The sequence below is a fragment of the Mesocricetus auratus genome, unplaced genomic scaffold (genome assembly GCF_017639785.1).
Source record: "Mesocricetus auratus isolate SY011 unplaced genomic scaffold, BCM_Maur_2.0 Super-Scaffold_100691, whole genome shotgun sequence".
NCBI lineage: Eukaryota > Metazoa > Chordata > Mammalia > Rodentia > Cricetidae > Mesocricetus > Mesocricetus auratus.
This window is the reverse complement of record NW_024429267.1, coordinates 26,975,693-26,997,984: the sequence shown is the minus strand read 5'-3', so window position 1 is coordinate 26,997,984 and position 22,292 is coordinate 26,975,693. Positions and strand designations below refer to the sequence as shown.

General features: G+C 36.7%; 1 protein-coding gene across 4 annotated transcripts in view; it reads left to right on the top strand.

The window, feature by feature from the left end:
- Snx14 (sorting nexin 14) overlaps positions 1-22,292 on the top strand; it is a 61,556-nt gene that overhangs the window by 24,359 nt on the left and 14,905 nt on the right. For 2 of the 4 annotated variants that reach the window (XM_005073658.4, XM_021229311.2), the window contains exons 7-18: positions 1,390-1,474; positions 4,521-4,677; positions 6,604-6,679; positions 7,263-7,307; positions 7,403-7,483; positions 7,575-7,689; positions 12,347-12,502; positions 13,766-13,890; positions 14,075-14,133; positions 15,300-15,326; positions 17,505-17,637; positions 21,383-21,584. In XM_005073658.4, coding sequence (XP_005073715.2) covers positions 1,390-1,474; positions 4,521-4,677; positions 6,604-6,679; positions 7,263-7,307; positions 7,403-7,483; positions 7,575-7,689; positions 12,347-12,502; positions 13,766-13,890; positions 14,075-14,133; positions 15,300-15,326; positions 17,505-17,637; positions 21,383-21,584 — 1,261 coding nt within the window. Of the gene's footprint in view, positions 1-778; positions 949-1,389; positions 1,475-4,520; positions 4,678-6,603; positions 6,680-7,262; positions 7,308-7,402; positions 7,484-7,574; positions 7,690-12,346; positions 12,503-13,765; positions 13,891-14,074; positions 14,134-15,299; positions 15,327-17,504; positions 17,638-21,382; positions 21,585-22,292 lie in introns of those variants that run through there. The other 2 variants (XM_040739627.1, XM_005073657.4) reach the window with 2 other exon arrangements.

Sequence of the window (22,292 nt, the reverse complement as noted above, 5' to 3'; positions counted from 1 at the left end):
TTAGGCTTGAACTAGCCTAGTGGAGTCTAAACCAGCAGTACCTTGTACTGGAGTATAATGTTTGTATGCACATGCAAGAGCATGCATGTTCTTTTTTCTCTTTCTTTTTCTCACTGTTTTGAAACAGGGTCTTATTATATAGCCTAAGATGACCTCAGATTTGCAGTCCTCCTGTCTCAATCTCTGTAGTGTTGGGATTGTAGATGTGCACTAACCACTGTACTCTATTTTTATAACCATTTTATTGATTTATAATCATTCATTTAAAGTGTAGAATTCAGTGGCATTTCACAACCTATTCAGAGTCTTCATACATCACTCATAAAGTCAATTTCAGAATATGTTTGTTATCTGAAAAGAGACCTTGTACCTGTTCACCATAATCTCCCATCTAGTCAGCAATCATTTTGCTCCCTGTCTCTATGTTTCTGTGGATATTTGGTGTAAATGGAATCTTTTGATGACTGATTTCATTCTCTTAGCATGATGTTTTCTAGATTCATTTATATTGTCATATTGTACCATATATCCTCAATTCAGGTTTTGATGGATGAATATAGCATAATTTATTCAGCATTTTCAGTTGATGAATATTGGGTTATTTTTAACTTTAGCCTCATAAAGATTTATGTTTTAGTAGTTATATTTTTATTTGTTTCGAGTCTTTGTTTAAGAGTGTAATCAGTTGCTCAGTGAAATGAGATAGTAGCTCTGTTTCATTCATTGTTTTCCAAAGTGGCTGCAATATTTGCATTGTCATGCCTGTGTGTGAGCATGCCCTTTCATTTCCTTGTCAGAATTAATTATCCTCACTCTCTTTTGTGATTTGAGTTCTTTTTTGAGGCCTGTTCTCCCTAGATGTTTCAGGTTGGCCTCAGATTTGCAGATCTTAGCCTCTCCTTGCTGGGATAATTGACGTATCCATCATACCCTCTTATCTAGCCTTGGGTGAGTGAATGGTGCTTTGTGACTGGGTTGCATGTCCCTGATGCTAGGGATGCTGGGCATTCTTCCATTTGCTTATCTGCTGTTGCATCTTTTCTTTGAGGATATATCCACTGAAATCTTGTGCCTCCTAGTGTTTAATTTTTTATTTTAAATAGACAGTTTAAAATATGTGTATTTTGTGATACAAAAGATGTTAGAGTATGTCAATATGTGTGGAATAATTAAGACAAGCTAGTTAACATGTCCATGATCTTAACTCTTTTCTTTTTTTTTTTGTGGTGAGAACAGTTTTGAAATGTACAATCTCTGTTATTAATTATACCCCACTTTACTCTTCTTAGTTCTAGCCTTTTCAGCTTTGTTCTAATATTGTGAATAAAGTGTTCTTGCCATTTCAACTTAGTAATTGTTTTTTAAGTTTTATTTTTGTTCATTTTTTAGGTGGATATCCCATCTATTATAACCAAGAAACTATTAAAAGCAGCAATGAAACATATAGAAGTGATTGTTAAGGCGAGACAGAAAGGTAATACAGTTCTGTGGTAGTTTGAGTGATTTTGTTTATACATAGCTTTCATTTAAAAGTATGTGAGTACTGACAGCCTGACTGATGCTCTTCATAGATGCCTTAAGAATAGCCTTTAAAAAGCCCAGTTTTTCTTTGAGTGATGGTCTGCTCTTATTGCTCATGTCTCTTTTCTGGTTCTATGGTTTTTGTGGTTTCAGATTATTCTAGTTCATCTTACATATTACTACCATGTATCATGTTTGTTTCTCCGTATCACAGTTCTTCTGTGAATTCCCTGCTTCCCCTTTTAAAGCAACTCTGCTGTGGCATTTGTAGGCCTTTTGCTGATGTGTCAAGTAAGTGTTTTCTGATGGAATGAAGGAAATCTTGATTAAGGACCTTTCTTGCTGTAAAATCAAGCTAAAAAAATGTTCCCTTTAACAGCCCCGTGCTTTTTGTGCTTTCTTGTGTGTGAGACTGAGATTTGTCCATAGTTGGTATTCCTCAGCAGTGCTTTTTGAAATGCACCGTGCAGAGGTTCTGCACCGGTGACGGTATAATACAGGTATATTTTAGGCATTGCTATTTGTATTTCACTTCTAAAAATCCCCTGTAAGCAGAAGCTCTTGGTAACCCTGCAGTGGAGAAACACCTTTAACTGTGACTTCGTTTGAACATGGAACCATTTTGCTAGCCCTCATCATCATCTCAACTAATAGAACTAGTGCACATTTTGGGAAATTGTGTTGCAATTAGATTTGAGATTAAATTAAGTAAAACTATTAGTTTAGTATTTAAAATCATTTTGTGTTTTTATATCAGGTAAGAATTTTACCTTCAGGAGCTGGGTGTGGTAGTGTACACTTCTAATTCTAGCACCCAGAAGGTAGCAACATGGAGAATCTCTGTGAGTTTGAGGCCAGTCTGGTCTACAGAGGCAGCCTAGGTTACATGGCGAAACACTGTCTCAACAACAACAACAACAACAAAAAGAGTTTTACCTTTGGGAAGAGAGGTGGCTGAGTAATTAAGAGCACGTGTCTTTCTTGTTAAGTTCTCAGTACCCATGTCAGGTGGCTTACCACCTGTAATCTATGCCAGGTACTCCAAGGTCCTCTTATGGACTCGCAGGCACCTAGACTCATGTGTATATAGTCACACACACAAACGCATACATACACACATAATTTAAAAATAATAGCCAGGTGTGTTAGTGCACACCTTTAATGCTAGTACTTGGGAAGCAGAGGCAGGTGGATCTCTGTGAGTTCAAGGCCAACCTGGTCTACAAAGCCAGTTCCTCGATAACTAGAAGTGTTACACAGAGAAACACTGTCTCAAAAAATGAGAAATGATAAAAGTAAAAAAAATTTTTGAAAAAGAATTTTACCAGGAGAGATGGCTCAGTGGTTATGAATATTGGCCCATTTTTTTTTTTCAGAGAAACCAGGTTCAGTCCCAAGCACCCACATTGTGGTACATGGCCATCTGTAACTTCAGTCCCAGGATATCCAGTGCCCCCTTCTGGCCTCTTTGGGCACCAGGAACATAAGTAAAAATGATTTTACCTTTAAAATACTCTTAAAATGAATGAATTTAAAAGATTTTACATTTATATGACCTACTAATTTATTTATTTAATTGGTTTATTTTGAGACAGGGTCTCCTGTAGCTCAGGATGGCTTTGAACTAGGTATATAACCAAGGCTGTTGACTTCTGATTCTCTTGCTTTTATTTCCCATTCACTGTGGATATACCATGCCTGACTAAAAAAATACATTAAAACCCTTGTCACTGGCAAACATACACAAGAGAGAGGTAGAATCTCTGTAGCAGTTTTGTAAAGAACACTGTCAGAGGAAAAACAAGTAAGGATATCAATAGGCTTTACTTTTTGATAGGTCATATAGTTGGAATCACACAGCTATTTCAGGCTGGTTTCATTATTAGCAATAAGTAGTTAAGGCTCTCCTTTGTTTTTTCAACAATGTGATAGCTCTTTTCTTTTTTGATTTTCTGAGACAGGGTTTCTCTGTATAATAGCTCTGGCTTTCCTGGAACTAGCTCTGTAGACCAGGCTGACTTCGAACTCACAAGAGATTCACTTTCCTCTGCCGCTCAAGTGCTGGGATTAAAGGCTTGTGCCACCACCATCTGTTAGTTCATTTCTTTTGGTTACTTAGTTATACCTCTTGTGCCCTGTGATCTGGCTAAAAATGCAAAACCTCCTGAAGAATCCACTTCTTCCCATACTCTCAGTGGCTGTCTGGATGATATTGTTATAAATGCAGCAAAGAATTTTGAGTTTGGGAATTTTTCTTGTCACCAAACACGAGCAAGATAGTTGATAATTAAACTCTTGTGTATACTAGAACACATTTTCTATAATTTTCTCTCACTTAAGTTATTTGCTACTATATTATGTAGAAATTATGAGTTTAAATTCTTATTTGCTCAGGAAAATAGATGCAGAAAATTAATTTATTACAAAGTAAGTGCCTTTGTCAGTGTTCTATTGCTGTGAAGAGATACCAGGATCATCACAATTCTTATAAAGGAAAGCATTTAATTAGGGCCCGCTTACAGTTCCATTATCATTATGGCAGGAAGCATGGGGCACATGGACAGACATGGTGTTGGGGAGGTAGCTGAGAGTTTTACATCTGGATGGGCAGGCAGCAGGAAAAAAGAGAGACACTGGGCTTGGCTTTAGCATTTGAAACCCCAAGACCCAAGGCCCACCCCCAATGACACACTTCCTCCAAAAAAGCCATACCTAACTCCAGACACCTCCTAATCCCTGTCGAGTAGCACCATTCCCTAACAACCAAGCATTCAAAACTATGAGCCTGTGAGGGTCATTCCTATTCCAATCACCACAGTAAGTAAGCTCACAGCAAAAGAGAAAGTCTCCCTGTATGTCCTATCTCTGAAAATTTTCTCCATTCTATTCAGAAAGCAGGGCTAGGAGAGAAATGAGGTTGGATGTTCTGTATGGTAATAGAAATGAAGTAATTTAATATATCCTAACTCATTCAGTAGCTTTTTTATTGTTATTTACAGTAAAAAACACAGAGTATTTACAGCAAGCTGCATTAGAAGAATATGGCCCAGAGCTTCATGTCGCTTTGAGAAGTCGAAGAGATGAATTACAGTATTTAAGGAAACTCACTGAGCTACTTTTTCCTTATATCTTGCCTCCTAAAGCAACAGACTGCAGGTATAAATATCATAGAATTTGTATATGTATAGAAATATATATACAGAATATATACATATAACATGCTATATGTATAGATTGCTATGTTTTATTATAATAGGACTTCCCTTAAGCTTGATACGAACTTATGGTTTTTTTTTTGTTGTTGTTGTTTTTGTTTTTGTTTTTCGAGACAGGGTTTCTCTGTGGCTTTGGAGGCTGTCCTGGAACTAGCTCTTGTAGACCAGGCTGGCCTCGAACTCACAGAGATCCGCTTGCCTCTGCCTCCCAAGTGCTGGGATTAAAGGCGTGCACCACCAACACCTGGCGATACGAACTTATGTTATGAATAGTTTTTCACTTGAGAATAATTGGTCAGATTTTAAAATGCCAATTTAGGTGCTACATATTTGAAGTATGTTCTGTGGCCTTAGTACTTGTTATTAAAAACTGGTATTAGAAGTCAAACATAAGTATAAATAAAATTAATTGTATTTGAAATCCTTCTGCTTTATTTTCTTGATGTTCCTTTTAAAAGATATGCACACTATGATTCTTTCAGACAGAAGCACTTTGAACAGACTCTGCAATTAAGTTTGGGTTTTAAGCTGTCCAGCTGGAAAGAATAATTAGATGTCCTGTCCTCCATTCTCCCTTCTTCTGGTAGAAGTATACTTAGATTTTCCCCATAGTTACCTCATTTCTCTTACCCTGATAGTTCTTTTTGTTTGATTTTTTTGAGACAGGGTGTCTCTGTGTAGCCCTGGCTATACTGGAACTTGCTCTGTAGACCAAGCAGGCCTCAAACTCACAGAGATCCACCTGCCTCTGCCTCCCAAGTGCTGCCTGATAGTTCTTAGAGGGAAAACTCTTGGCTTATTCTTTCCTTCCCTTCTTCTCTTGTATCTGCTCCACCCTTTTTCTATTTATTTCAATTTATTGAGACAGAACCACACTATGTAGTGTTCCTTACCTGCTTGCTTCCCAGTGTTAGGATTGTTGGTGTGTGCCACCATGCCCCAACTCAGTGATATACTTGAAGATATGTATTCATTAAATGATATATAAGTACATGTCGGTAGAGTGTTTTAATATTTTGATTAAGCTAACTTTAGCTGGATGTGCCCCTGTAACCTCGGCACTGTAGTTGCCGGAAGCAAGAGGACAGGAGTGCAAATTTGAAAATCCATCCTGGGCATTATACCAAGTTCCTCCATATTAAAGAAATCGTTAGTCTAATTTGTATTACTAATTAAAATGCTGTCAGTCCTAGGTAGCATACTAGTGAACATACTTTACTGCTCATAAACAGTTTTTTTGATGTGTGTTGGAGATCAAATCAGGGCCTCGTATAAGCTAGTCAGTCCCTCCACTATGTCTCCAGCCTATAAACATGAATTTATAAATATACTAAAGATTCTAGAAAGAACAGTGTTTGATATCTCCCTAGTTCTTCTTTTACACATTTCTTTTCAGCATGAGTCACTTTTAGCAAACTGAGAACATAAGTTCAAGTTTGTTATTTTGCAGCATAAGCATCACCTGGCACTTGCTGCAAATGTAGACTCTGATACGCATCCTTGTCTATTGAATTTTAATCCGATGTTTTTGGTTGGTTGGATGGGTGGGTATGGTGGGGATACTGAGGAATCCTGTAAGACAAGCCCCCTTCCACTGAACTGCATTCTCAGCCCCATAATTTTATTTGAGACAGGGTTTCACAGTGTAGCCCTGTAGCTAGCCTGGAAGTCACTATGTAGACTAGGCTGGTTTGAACTCATAGAGATCTAGATTGTCTCTGCCTCCTCAGTGCTGGGATTAAAGGCGTGGGCCACCATGTCCAGCTCTGTACTTTCACTGTATAGGGTTTTCAGTTAGTTCAAAGGTGCTTGAAAATGAGGAACTAATTTAAATCACTAAACTCAAAATTATTATTTCTATTTCCAGATCCCTGACATTACTTATAAGAGAGATTCTATCTGGTTCTGTGTTTCTCCCTTCTTTGGATTTCCTAGCTGACCCAGTAAGACTAAAATTTTTTATTTTAATTACAAAATATACTTGGATTACTATTCAACCATTTTATATGGATAGTACAGTGTTATGAAATGGGTGCTTATTTTAGCAACCATCACACCACCTTCTGAAACTTTGATCTTAACAAAACCAAAACCCTATACATTCTACACCCATAAGCAATAATTCCTTATTCCCCCTTGAGTCCTTGACAATTGCATAACATGTTTTAGAATTCCTTTCCTTTTCAATTCTCAATAATAATCCATTACACGTAGGTGTCACATTTTGCTCATTTATTTATCCATTCATGGATACTTTGACAATTCTGACTTTGACTCACTTGGATTTTTGAAGAAGCAGGTATAATTTACATGGCAAAGAAAATTGCTCTTTGCTCATGTTTGGACAGTTAAGAACCTCTGATTGTAGTTCTTTAGGAGTCCCTCTGCAATACATATGCACAAAAGTTTAGCCTGTCACTGTGTTGTTTATTTTTCTAGTGAATTTGATAATGTGAAAATTCTGAGAATTCTTGGCAGAACATGACAATAAAATTATTTTAACTTGTGTTTATTGCTTTTCATTAGGATACTGTCAATCATTTGCTTATCATCTTCATAGATGACAGTCCTGTGAGTATTGAACACTTGTAACTGCATTAAATTTTGATTGTGTATACCAACTCCAGTATGGATTTTACTGAGCTGATAATTCTGTTTCTTCAAAGCCTGAAAAAGCAACTGAACCAGCTTCTCCTTTGGTTCCATTCTTGCAGAAATTTGCAGAACCTAGAAATAAAAAACCATCTGTGAGTACTTTCAGCACTTGTTTTTAAGATAACAGTTTTAAAAATACATTTTTGTATCTTTAACTTACTCTTCCTCTCATATTGTGACAAGGTACTGAAGTTAGAATTAAAGCAAATCAGAGAACAACAAGATCTTTTATTTCGGTTTATGAACTTTCTGAAACAAGAGGGAGCTGTGCATGTCCTGCAGTTTTGTCTGACTGTCGGTGAGGCTTCATTTGCATTTTACTAGTATCTTTTTCAAGCTTGTTAATGCTTTGGTTATTTGGAGCAGATCTGATGTTCCCAGCCTAAATTTCATCTATTAGATATTCTAAGAGTGATTGAGTTTCTCTCAGGTGTCTATTCCTTTCCAGGTGGGGTGTGATCTTATATTTGGTTGCAGTCAAATCCTAGTAGCAGAAAATTATTAAAAATCTAACAGTGATACTGTGTGAGAGATCTCACTAATAGTCCAAATCATTTTGTTCAGAATATCAAACTATAATATTGCAGTCAGTAGATTTGTGAGAAATTATGAGCTGTTGTAGATGGATTTTTCTTTATGCTGCCAACTCACAAAAACATGACATGGAGACTTATTAATTATGAAAGTGCCTTTAGCTTAGCTTATCCCACTAGCTGTTAGAACTTAAATTAACCCATTTATATTAATCTAAATTTTGCTTCCTGACTTTTTACCTCTCTTCCATCTTGCATCTCCTGTTTCCTCTCCATGTCCTCTGGCATCTCTCCTGTACCTTGATTCACTCATTTTCTTCTCTCTCTGTTTGGAAGTCCTGCCTAACCTCTTCCTGCCTAGCTATTGACCATTCAGCTCTTTATCAGAAGGTACTTTGGCAAAGACACATCTTCACAGTGTATGAAAAGATTATTCCACAACATTTTTCCCTTCTTATCTAATTAAAAAAGAAAGTTTTTTAACTCTACACAGTAAAACTACATACAATAAGAACAATTATCAGATAAGAATTACATTTACAATGTCCAGTTCACTTTTATTTGGCAAATGCAGAGAAAATACTCCATTATTTATCCTATCTTGGGGAGTCCAAAGTTTTGTTCCTAATTCTGTTTCTATCCTAACTTGTATTACTAACCCAAAACTATTTTTTTGACCTCAAAACATTTTCTTAAACAATTTAAGCTTCTATGTCTCTCAACCTTATACACTTTACAATTTTTTGTGAGTTTCTTTTTTGAATTTGGTAACAAGGAAAACTAATTTTAACTGTCTAGTCTTTCCATGAGAAACCCAAGAAGACTATAATATTACCTTAGTAAACAGGAAGTGCAGAGCAAACAACTTTCAAAACTATAGACAGAAGCAGCTGGTTTCCTAGACAGTCACCCAAGATTCCTCTGCAACGTTGGGGCATCCATCTTTGGCCTACAAGCCTAAAATATTTGATAGACTTTTCCGTGCAGCAGGAATTTTGAAGGGCTGTCCTATTTTGTCTTGGGAAAGTTTGGCAGTTTTCTCCTTTTGTGTTTTGCTTGTCTGTAAAGAGAAGCCTTTTCCTTGCTAGCCACTTTGGTTTATCACCCGCCAGTCGCCTGGGCTCTGCCGCGTTATAGTCCCCAAATAACACGCAAGGCGCTGTATTAATTATGAAGCTGTTGGCCTTGCTTGTTTCTTACTGGCTAGCTCTGACTTAAGTAATTACCCCATAATTGTTAACCTAAGTATTTCTCTTACTAGAGAATAGTTCCGGGCTTCCTACCCCATGGTGTTACATCTTGACTCTCTGTGTTTCTCCTTCCCAGAGTTCTCCTGGACTCCTAGTCCCACCTATCTTGGTTCCCTATTGGCCCAACAGTGCTTTATTGACATATACATAGGACTTCCCCCATCACTTGTCCAGTTTGAACAGCATTCTATCAGCAGTTGAGGCAAGGATAGTTTCTTTGCCCAATGGCTAACCTTGTCACAAATGAAAGCAAACTCTATATGGAGGTTCTTTGATGCTCATCATCCTCTTTTGAAGTAAGTTGGTGCTGCCGGAGCCCACATGTCTCACTGTCATGAAAAGTCCTATGGTAACAAAACATTTTAAATGCCACGTTCTGTAGGCCTTTAAGTGTTTGAAGATCATTTATTAAACCTTGAAAACATAGCTAACAAGACTACAAGTTTGATTGCTATAGATGACTAACTGCAAACCATGTTCTGTAGGTCTTTGAAGTATTTGAAGACCATCTATTAAACCTTGAAAACATAGCTAACAAGACTACAAGTTTGATTGTTATAGATGAGTAACTGCAAACCTGTCTTTCTTTATTATCCTAAATAGCTTTCAAGGACTAGAACTTACATTTTTTTTTTTTTTTGAGATAGGATTTCTCTGAAATAGTCCTGGCTGTCCTGGAACTCACTCTGTAGACCAGGTCGTCCTCAAACTCACAGAAATCTGCCTGCCTCTCTGAGTGCTGGTATTAAAGGCATGCGCCACACCACGTTACATTTTTAAATGTGTTGCATAGGTACAGTACCTTAAACAAGAGTAGAAACATATTGTATATAGTATAAGAAAAATAACCTTAAGTTTGTAACAGTATATAAAAAACTATTTGAGACTAGTGGTTGCTCAAAAGTAGACTCAACAATCCTCCCTTTTATCCCATCATTTCTATCCCCCCTTTTCCTTTCAGAAAGAGACCCATGAATCTAATCTCCTTTGTTTAACTTTATCCCTGACCATGACCAGTAACCAACCCCCCTAAATGATGACAAACATCCATAACCCATTGAATGACCAAAAACCATTCACCCCACCTCTTAGGAATGTGGGCATTGTATTCTGTAAATTGCTTCCTGTTGTCTGTGGGTGACAGCATCTTTTTGAGAATCTGAGAAAATTTAGATAATGGTCAAGTCCTGGGAAAACTAGCCATAACATTTGTTGTTCAGTCTCTGTGCAATGGGAAAGTACAAGTCTTATCTGCAGTCTTGGCTAGAATAGTCTGTGAGGCTGGACTGTCTCAGCCAGCAGCCTTGAAGCTGTTCTGTATGTAGAATTCTTGAGGAAACTGTAACAGAGGCACTCAGAGAGGCTGGATCACCTGGGCCACCTGTTTTCATTGGTATATGGTTCCCTTGCTCTGAAAACACAAAAACTTTCAAAGGTAGCATACATGTCTACATTAACACAATTATGGACTGTGTATTGTACACAAGTCATCCAAAGATGAATTTTTTAAATTTGTATTTTATTTTTATTTTATGTGCACTGGTGTCTTGCCTACATGTATATCTGTGTGAGGGTGCAGGTACCCTGGAACTGGAGTTACAGACAGTTGTTAGCTGCCATGTGGGCCCTGGGAATTGAACCTGAATCTTCTGGAAGAGCAGTCAGTGCTCTTAACGATTGAGCCATCTCTCCAGCCCCAGTTTTTGTTTTATCTCCTTCATGTTTATAGCTAAGACCCTCAGGAGGTCTTCCCCAAGTTTATCTTGATTAACTTTGAAGGAATCCATAGCTTGTCATTTCCTTTGGAAACAAAAGCATAACGTCTCCCCCAATGTAACACATTGTCTGACTTCCATTTTGAAGCCAAGATGTCCCTAAAGTATCTAGGCTGGTTTAATAGCAGTTCTTTCCACAATCCAGTGTCCCTCAGCAGCTGTTGGTCTCTGCACATTAACATTCAAAAAATTCAAAGTCAATAATGTACCCTATAGGATCCAAATGGCCTGTGTATTTCTCACATGTGGCTTTATGTTACTTTATCGCTCTTTAAAGACTTTATTATTTTTAAACTATTTTTTTCTATGACTGTGTATCCCCCCTTTTCTTTCTTTGGCATCTAAGAACATTTTTAAACATACTGTACCTTTTTAGAGTTTTTCTGTGTTTGTATTTGGCTTCACTAAGCACCTGTAGTATTCTCTGAACGCGTGAGACAAATCTTAAACTGCTATGTCAGATGGTGCACAGTTCAGCTTAGCACATGGTGCTGGCGGACGGTGCTGGCAGCTGGCTCCAGCCTGCAGGCAGCAGCCAGTAGCCACGCCTCGGTGTGCCACTGCTGAACACTAGCTAGCCTGAGTGCCTGCAGGCCTAGGAAGCTATATCTGGCTCCTTGTCCAGAAATTATTTTTAGTGTTTTCATGCCCTATGTTTGGGTATTCGAGCTTCCACATTGAATGCTATATGTAGACGGACTTTTCTTTAAGCTGCTAGCTCACAAAAACAGGACATAGAAATTTACTAGTAATTATGAACGCTCGCTCAGTCTTTAGCTTAGGCTTATCCCACTAACTCTTATAATTTAAATCGATCCATTTGTATTAATCTATGTTTTTGCCTCGTTTGCCTTTTACCTCTCTTTCATCTTGCACCTTCTGTTTCCTCTCCCATTTCCTCTGGGTCTCTCCCTTGATTTGTCTCCTTTTCTTCTCTCTCTGTCTGGAAGTCCCGCCTAACCTCTTCCTGCCTAGCTATTGGCCATTCAGCCCTTTATTAAATCAATCTGAAGGTACCTTGGCAAAGATACAGTTTCACAGTATACAAAAAGATTATTCCATAACAAGCTATATTTTCATTATTATGAAGTGAGTTATCAGATTTTAAAATGTTGAAAGACCTTTGGATAAGAAACTAATCCCATATGTTCTTTAGAGAAAATTCTATAAACATACTTACTATTCTGTTGTTGCAAATTTTATTACTACTTACATGTCTTATATTAACATAAAAATCTTGTTGACTTTTTCATCTGAGTATGCTTCTCCTAAGTATTTTTAAAGCTTAAAATAATTAGATTGTATTTGCTGCTTTTAGTTAGAGTAAGAATATGAAGTTTTCATGAAAGCTTTTATATTAAAGTAACTTTTTCTTTATTCTTTCTTTGATTTGTTAGAGGAATTTAATGATAGAATTTTGCGACCAGAGTTATCAAATGATGAAATGCTATCTCTACATGAGGAGTTGCAGAAGATTTATAAAACATACTGTTTGGATGAAAGTATTGACAAAATTAGATTTGATCCCTTCATTGTAGAAGAGATTCAAAGAAGTAAGTCAAAGATGACAGAGAGAGCGGATATTCTAGATCTTTCCAGTTTGCTAAATTTTCTTCACTTATTTTTTTCAATTTTATAAAAGATTTATTTATACATTTACTTATTTAAGGGAAGGTCTTCTCACTGTGTAGCTCTGGCTAGCCTGGAATTTGCTTTACAGATCAAGTTGGCCTCGAACTCAGTGATTTGTCTGCCTCTGCTTCCCTGGTTCTGTGATTAAAAGCATGGGTCACCACACCTGGCACTTTTTATTATTTTCATATATATGTGTGTGGGAGGGGGCACACGTGCCCTTGGAAGGCAGAGGCTTCAGCTTCCTCTGGTTCTGGAGTTACAGGTGGTTGTGAGTTACCTAACAAGGTTCTTGGAACTGAACTCCAGTCCTTTTCAAGAGCAGTATGCACTTCTGACAGATTCATGTATTCTTTACCTATTCTACAGCTGTGGAAACTAAATGGGCAGCTTAAATTTTTTTTTTTCTGGTTTTACGAGACAGGGTTTCTCTGTTTTGGAGGCTGTCGGTCCAGCCTGGCCTCGAACTCATAGAGATCCGCCTGCCTCTGCCTCCCGAGTGCTGGGATTAAAGGCGTGCGCCACCAACGCCCGGCAAATTGTTATTTTTTTTAAACACTTAGAGATCTTTTTTGGGGGGGGGCGGAGTTTGAGGCAGGGTTTTTCTGTGGCTTTGGAGGTTGTCCTGGAACTAGTTCTTGTAGATGAGGTGATCTCGAACTCACAGAAGTCCGCCTGCTTCTGCCTCCGGAGTGCTGAGATTAAAGGCCTATGCCACCACCGCCCATCAACACTTAGAGATCCTTTAACTTTCTTAGTTTAAAGAATTCTGTTTTTACATGCTTATTTTACTAACACGATGGAATCTTTGAGGAAGAGGAGTGGTCACTATTTGCATGACTGAGGCTGGCTTGGAGACTGCATGTCTGTAATCCTAGCGCTTGTAGATGGAGGCAGGAAGATCACATTTTCAAAAGACAGCCTGTGCTACAAGTTCCAATACAACCTGGCTGCTTACTAAGAGCCTGCCATTAAAAAAAAAATCCCTAAAACAAAACAACTCATGTAACTAATGTTTGTCAGAACTGGAGATAGGTTATTCTCATTTCTCATTCTAGGAAGATTTCTTGTGGTGTTTCTATAAAACATAATTTATATGTTTGTTTCACATAATGAATTTTAAATATGTTGCATTTCTGTTATTCAGAAATAATTTGTACAATTGAAAAAATTTTTTTAAATAGTTGCCGAAGGTCCTTACATAGATGTTGTGAAACTGCAAACCATGAGATGTCTTTTTGAAGCATATGAGCATGTTCTTTCCCTCTTGGAGAATGTGTTTACCCCTATGTTCTGCCACAGTGATGAGGTAAGTCAGGCTTTCACCGAGGAATTTATATACTTCAAAGTGGCTCTGCTAGCATTAGGTCAGTGGTTTAAGTAGCAAAGTAAGTAAAAGAAAAAAAAAAAGACGAAGTAAGGTAAAGTAGTATATTTCAATGTAAAATACTCATTTAGTTAATCCTAATTTGTATTTATTTATTGTTTTGAAGTATTTCAGGCAACTTTTAAGAGGTGCAGAATCACCAACACGCAATTCCAAATTTAACAGGTAGGCATGTTTACTCTGGGTGTGTACTGGTTTTGACTTGCTGTTGCTGACTGTTCTGTGATAGCACTACAGTCTTTATCAACTGGTTAAATGAGATCTACCTGACAGATGGATGTAAGGCAAGGCTTCAGCTTCAGTGGCAGAAGCTTTCTTTGCCTTTTTAAGATCACTTGATACCTTTAGCACATCCTTTTCCAGTTTCAAAAGATAAAAAAGTCAGGACAGAATTACAAATACTAATACATCCATAAAGTATGTTTGCCTTTATATTTACCTGACTTTAATGTTAGCTGTCACACTCAAGAGGACTCTGATTCTCTGATACTTAAGGATTAGTTTTTAAATATAATCAGTAGAAGAGTTGCTAATATTCTTTAGTTGGAAATTTAGAGTAGCCTTGATAATTTGCTGTTAAATGGCTTAGAGCATGTAAAAATTTTTGGTTAGTGTCTTAAAAGCAGAATTTTTAGTGCATATAGTTAATCCTGACCTACCTTATTATGTATTCAAAGCATAACTCTTTAGGATTATTTTATCTACTTTTTAGCTTCAAATGTTCTTTAAAAAGTTGTGGATTTTTGTTTTTTGCTTGGGATTGAATCCAGGGCATCATGAATACCAGGCAACAATATTACTACTGACATCCTTAGCCCCAGATATTTTATTTTTATATGAGACAAGAGCTCACTGTGTAGTCTAGGCTAGCCTCAAACTTGCAACAGTGCTATGATTGTAGGCATAGGCATGAGATACCATGCCTGGAAAAGCACTCATTTTTATTTCAAGCTAAAAAATATGTTAAGAAACATGTATGAGCACATCTAACATATGGAACAATCTGAACAGCTGTTTGTTAGCATAGTCTTTACATATTCTCTGCTGTATCAAATGGTATGCCTAAGGAGAAGAAAATGCTGAATTATTACCTGAGATACTGTTTTCAAGAACATTAGTAATCTAGATTGCAGACACCTGAACACCTTTGTTTCTTTTTTCTCTATATTGTGTTATTCATAGGATTTCTTCCTTTTGCAAAGGCAAATGCTGTCTACTTGTGTAACTTTTAAGCTTTTTGAATTTGATTTTATATTCCAAAGTGAAACCTATTTAATATCTGGGCTTTCTCTCTCTCCTCCTCATATAATCTCACATATCTGATATTGCAGAGGTAGCCTAAGTTTGGATGATTTCCGGTAAGTCTTGAGCATGTGATTTTTTTTTGTCTGTTTTAATCTAGAAAGTTTACCCCAAGCAACCTAGGTGCAACTAAAAAGGAAAAATATGAAGCACTGTGATGTCCCTGCCTTTATATAAATTATTTAGGATAAGTTTTTATTGTGGATCTCTACTTGGTTCTAGAAATATTTTTGAAATAACATATAATTATGAAGTAAAATATTAAGATATTTTTATTATTTATTTACTAGTATTTTACTTTTCAAAGTTGTTGACTCCATTTGGGAGTAAGGAGGGTTGCTGATTTTGCTGAACAGTTTTTATAATTATTTGTGTTTAAAGAACACAAATATAATGATGTTTCTGAAGATCTATGCATTATCACAAATGAGAGTTTTAAAATGTGTTAGTTCAAAATCTGTATTTTATAATCTCTAAATCCTGCCTTCCCAGGGTTTAGAAATTTTAGTAGTTTGGCACCATTTTTACTTTCATCTGGAAATAGTCCTGTCATCAGAGCTTGCAAAAATTTTATTTTTTTAAACACTTAGCTACATGCTTGTTTAGATAAAATAATCTAGTTTGCTTCTAGTACTGTTTACTACTTACTAATAGTTTTCTAGATTTAAAATAAGTTTGGTTTGTTTCAAAGACACTGTATGAAATCTTGTCACAGTAAACATGGTATGTTGGAAACTTGATTGGTGTTTTTTTATGTCTCTAATGTTGAATTATTTCAATAGATACATTTTGCTGATAGGAATAATAGCTTCCATGAGTTTTAAGTATTCTAAGCAAATGGTCAGATTCTTCAGTAGTCTCTGTAGTTTGATCTCTGGTAGCAGTATGCAAGTTTTAGGTTAGATAAAAGGTATAATTTAGGGACTGGAGAGATGACTCAGAGGTTAAGAGCACTGTCTGCTCTTCTAGAGGTCCTAGGTTCAATTCCCAGCAACAACATGGTGGCTCACAGCCATCTGTAATGAGATCTGGTGCCCTCTTCTGGCCTGCCCGGATACATGCAGGCTAAGTACTGTATACATAATAAATAAATAAATAAATAAATAGATATAAATAAATAAATAAATCTTTTTTAAAAAGTTATAGTTTGGTTTACTGAAACATAAAGCATTTGGCTCTATAGGATTGTTTTTTGCTCCTTTTGGGCTTTCCCTCATTTTTTTCTTTCTGTTTCTGCTTTTGGAAATTCACTTTTGAAAAACATTGTAGAACTAGTGTTTAATGTTTATGGCAGAGCTGGCTGCTTCCTCGGAGTTATGCCCACTTGTATTCTTTCCATCATTGGTAACCTTTCCCCCCTTCTTTTATTTGTATTACTTTGAAGTTAAGTACATTGTTTTATACTTGATGCCTTTAGGAATATGAGATTATAAAAATGAATTTACTTGAGCATTTGTCATAGAGATAAATTACGTTTCATCTAAAAAGTTTAATGGGAAGATGATAGTTTTATGTTTTTATGTTGCATTCTTATTTTAGTGATTCAGTTTTCCTAAATCAGTGGTTCTCAATGTTCCTAATGCTGTGACTTTTAATATAGTTCTCATGTTGTGATGACCAATAGCCACAGAATTATTCTGTTGCTACTTCATATCTGTAATTTTGCTACTGTTATGAATCATAATGTAGAAATCTAATATGCTACCCCAAAGTGGTCGTGACCCACAGATTTAGAACCACTATTCTAAATGGGTTTATAGGTTTTTTTTTTTTGAGAACTCACAGAGATCTACCTGCCTCTGCTTCCCAAGTGCTGGGATTAAAGGTGTGTGCCAGCATCACCCAGCTGGAAGTACAGTTTTTAAAAAATTGTTTGACAGGTTCTTACATGTGTATGTTTTGACAAAACTCTTATGGCAATGAGAACTATATACCACTAGGGGGCGATCATTCTTTCACATCTCAAAAAGTTCAGTTAATGTTAATCAGTTAATCAGCTACTTTTCAGATGTTAGTAAATTTTGTCTCATTTATTCATGCAAAGAATTTAAATGTTCTGACAATTTTGGCTCCTGGATTTTGAGACTTAATTAGTGACTGAAAACTCCAAACATTGTTAATCTTCCTCTAATTTGCCCTTTCAAAACTAGTTTGCTTTTTCTTTGCTAACATGTATAGTATAGTAGATGCCAAAAATTTTCTGTGTACCTGATGCATGTTTGTTTAATATTTAGAAGCACACAAAAAAGAGGAGAATCGTTTGGAATCAGCAGGATAGGTAGCAAAATTAAAGGAGTATTCAAGAGTACTACCATGGAGGGAGCTATGTTGCCCAATTATGGTTTGGCTGAAGGTGAAGATGACTTTGTAAGTGAAAATTCTTCAATTAAAAAAAATTCAACTTGATTACAATTTTGTGCTTAATATAGCATTAAGTGTGGGATATGCTGACTTACTTTCCCTACTTATTTTCTTCCTTCAGACTTCCTTAATATAGAAAATGTTTATCCTTTCATTAGTTTTGTAGTTTCATTGTACATATCCTATTAAATTTTTTTCTTAGATCTGAGTTATTGATTATTAGGGAAAACAAGCCCAGGAATTTCCGGTAGTCAGTTTACTACCTTCTGTGTGTGCTTGTGTGTATGTTTGTATGTGTGCGGGTGCATGTGTATGTACACATGCATGTGGAGACCAGAGGACTAAGTAAGGTGCCATTCTTCCAGCATGGTAGGTCCTGGGGATTGAACTCAGGTCACCAGGCTTAGCAGCAAACACCTTTACTTACTAAGACATCTTGATAGCCTTGTTTGTTTTTTTTGTTTGTTTGTTGAGACAGGGTCTCTTACTGGCCTGGAGCTCAAGTAGGTTAGGCTAACATGCTGTTGAGACCCAAGGATCTGCCAATGTCTGCCTCCCTAATATGGGAACTACTGCACTACTGTGCACAGTTGTTTTTTTTTTTTTTTCTTTCTTTTAACAGGATCTGTTAGCTGGGAATAGTGGTACATACCTTTAATCCCAGTACTTTCAGAGGCAGGCACATAGTGAGTTCCAGGACATCCAGAGCTACACAGTGAGACCCTACCTCAAAACAAAACCAAAAATAATCAAGTGGATAAATAAATCAGGGTCTGTCTCACCTAGCTGGTCTGGTGCTCACTGTATAAAGCCAGGTTGGTATTGCCTCCTGAATGCTGGAGTTAAAAGCATACACTACCATACCTAGCTCACAGCTTTTCTCTGTCTGTTCTGGGGATTTAACTCAGGTCCTTTTTGTTGGCAAGGCAAGCACTTTATGGAATGAGTGAGTATCTTCCTAGCCCTTTATTATCTCTTCACTGGGCTTTTGTTTCAGTCCTGATGTAATTCTTTCCAGCCATATGCTTAAGGAGTGTGTTTGTGTTGTTATGAGAAGCCTTAATTTTTCATTCCTTAGACTGTGGAGCTTACAGGTGTCGACTCTCAGACCTCATCCTAGACCTGTTTGTTGATGTGTGTGTTCCGCTCACCATGCTGTTGTACCTTTCTGTACCTTTGCACGTGCAGTTCTGCTGATGGTCCTTTCCTTCTGTTCTTTACACAGAAGAACTTCACATTTATCTTTTACTATTCCTCTGATGTCCATAAACCTGTACCTGGGCTACCAATACAACTGAGCATTTTCTCACTTTGTGACCTTACTACTATTGCTGTTATTTTGAATACACTATTTAATTAATACATGGTAATTTTACATATTTATAGTATAAAATATAATAAATATGTATATTGATCCATATATGCATTGAATAATGATCAGATCTAACTCCTGATACTTACCATTTTTAATTTTGGAAACATTCTCTTCACTAGGTATTTTGAAGTAATTGTTATTAAGCATAGTCATTATTTTATTTCTAAAGAAAGCACAAATGCTAAGGATGAAGCCACTTAGAGTTTAGAAGACACAGAGCAGGTCATAATGCTGATCTTATCACAGGTCACACACAATACTGTGCTAATTAAGAATTGTGGGACTGTGAGAATTGTTTTTCCAGGAATTGCCAATCTCTCTGGTGTATGATTTGAAAAGTTGAAATGATACTTGGTAGTGGTACATACTTGTTTTGTGAGTTTAGGCAAATTGCCCAGTTTTACTATATTTCCTTCCCTTACAGTGTGAAATTGGGACTATCCTATCTGTTGTACGCGGGGTGTAATTAGGAGAATTAGAGAGGCAATCTGCATGAAGCACTAAGAATGAACGATGCCTGGTAGATAGTAAGCACTTTGCACACTGTATAACACAGTACCATCAGGGCTCCTAGCTCTATTAATACAAGAGATAGGGTTACATCACTGTGGTAAATGACTCAGGAATAAAAATCTGAAATACAAGATTCTGACTATCTGAGGCAAGAGAATCATGTGTTCAAAGCCAGCTAGAGCTGAAGTAAGACCTTTTTTCAAAAAGCAACAGCAAAATGATTGGAACTATCTGAAAACATGCTTCTGTCCAAGTTCAGGACTAGTTTAAAATACATTTCTGCCCATTAATAAGTTGGCAGTCAAGTGCATATAGAAAAGGTAAACATAGGAAACATTGCTATTTTTTAACTAAGTAGAGAACCTCAGCTAGCTTTTTGTCTGCCTTCCTTATTCTCCACACTCTTCTTACAGGGAATCTTTTTGAAAATAAAACAAAAACTACTTAGTTTACTTTATTAACATTTTGCCTGGGTATGTTGGTATCCACCTGTAATCTCAGCACTTATGAAGCTGAAGCAGGAGGATGTTCAGTTCAAAGTCAACCTGGGTTATGTATCAAAAGACTATCTCAAAAAGCATATACTTAAGTAGGGTATTTATAGTAACTGTTCCCTTTAACATGACTAAGAGATGTCTAGGTGACTAGAGACTCAGAAGGATTTAAAAGAACTGTGTGTATAGATGATCTTTTCAAAATGAATTATTTTGTGTTTAAATATTAAATGAAATTATAGATGTTTATGATTTTAGAATCAAAAAGGTGAGAAATCTTCATTTACCAGGTATGGTGTCACACATCTTTAATCCCAGAGTTCAAGGTCATCCTGGTCTATGTGCCAGTTCCAGTACATCCAGGGTTTCTCCATACAGAGGAACCCAATCTCAAATCAAACAGAAATCTAATTCTGTAGAAGTAGATCCTTTTTAAATCTTCTTTTGAATTGTATCTTCTTTATGTTACAGTGACTATATTTAGACTATTTTTTTCAGTTTAAAAAATTAGTTGAAGTAGATATTTTCATAAGAATGTTTTCGGGGGCTGGGCGGTGGTGTCACACTCCTTTAATCCCAGCAGAGGCAGAGGCAGGCGGATCTCTGTGAGTTTGAGGCCAGGCTGGTCCTACAGCCTCCAAAGCAATACAGAGAAACCCAGTCTTGGAAAACCAAAAAAAAAAAAAAAAAAAAAAAGGAAAAAAAAAGAATGTTTTCAGGAATGGAGTTATTTATTCAGATCTGTTTGGTGGCTCATTGTAGAAGTATATTGCCAAAGTTCATAATGATTATGCTGACATATATCCCGTGTGTGTCACAGATCCAGCTTATCTGTGTCAACTGCATTAATGGCATGGCGTCTTATATCCTGAAATGAAAGACAGTATATATTTTTTATTTATGATCAAATTTGAATTTTTTATATTTTCATCTTTTATATATTTTCCATAATTTAAAATGTCAAGTCTCTGTTTTCTTTTAGACTTTGACATATAGATGTTATCATGAAACATGGAGTTGATGCTAGTTACTTGTTAAGTTTAACTTTTGTCGAGCAGTGTTGGTGCACACCTTTAATCCCAGCACTCAGGGGGCAGAGGCAGGCAGATCTCTGTGAGTTCGAGGCCAGCCTGGTGTATAGTGTGAGTTGAAGACATCCAGGGCTACACAGAGAAACCCTGTCTCGAAAAACCAAAAACAACAACAACAAAAACCAAATAACCCAACAGTTTAACATTTATTTTTACTTTTTAACTTACTTTCCCAAGTTAAAAAAATAAAATTAGTATATTACTTGACAGTTATATTTCATGTGCTATAGTTTGTAATGTATTAGAAACGTCAAGTTCACCTTGATAACCTTTTCCAGATTGAAGAAGGTATTGTGGTAATGGAAGATGATTCTCCAGTAGAAGCTGTGAGCACACCTAACACTCCTCGAAACCTTGCTGCATGGAAAATTAGCATTCCATATGTAGACTTTTTTGAGGATCCCTCCTCTGAAAGGAAGGAGAAAAAGGAGAGAATTCCTGTGTTTTGTATTGATGTTGAAAGAAATGATAGACGAGCAGGTAAGATTTCTGAGCCTTCCTATGATGCCGATGGGTCTGTCTTTACTGAGTGTAAACTTGTTGCCATTTGTAACTGTTGATTTTGATTAGACATAAGTGTCCAGAACAAAAACTGAATGAAAACTTATTGTTTCCTAGATTACTTGTTATCATTTGACTAATTTATGCAGTCAACAGAGTGGGTTCTTGATATACACCTTAGAGCCCAAGGAATCTTATATGATGTTCTTTTACTGTTTTGTTTTTTAAGATTTATTTATTTTTATCTTATGTGTGTCAGAATTTTGGCTGTATGTTTACATATATGTACCTGGTAGCTGGAGGTCTGGAACTGGAGTTATAGGTGGCTGTGAACCACCCTGTGAGTGCTGGGAAGCAAACGTGGGTCTTCTGGAAGAGCAGCCAGTGTTCTTGGCCACCTAGCTGTTTCTCCAGTCACTCTTTTTACTGGTTTTGTTGCTATTATCATTAGCTATTGTACTTAGCTATTATCGCTAATGCATTTACCACTATATTAAGTATTAGACCAACTTATTTACTACATTAATTTATATGCATGTGAGTGGGTGGCACACATGTAGAAGTCACTTGTGGACATTGGTTTTCTTTCTGCCATGTGGATCCTATCTATCAAGCTCAGTTGTACTGAGTTGGCTCTCCAGCCCTCACGTTACACGTTTAAACAGCACTCCCTTTCCCCATATTTTT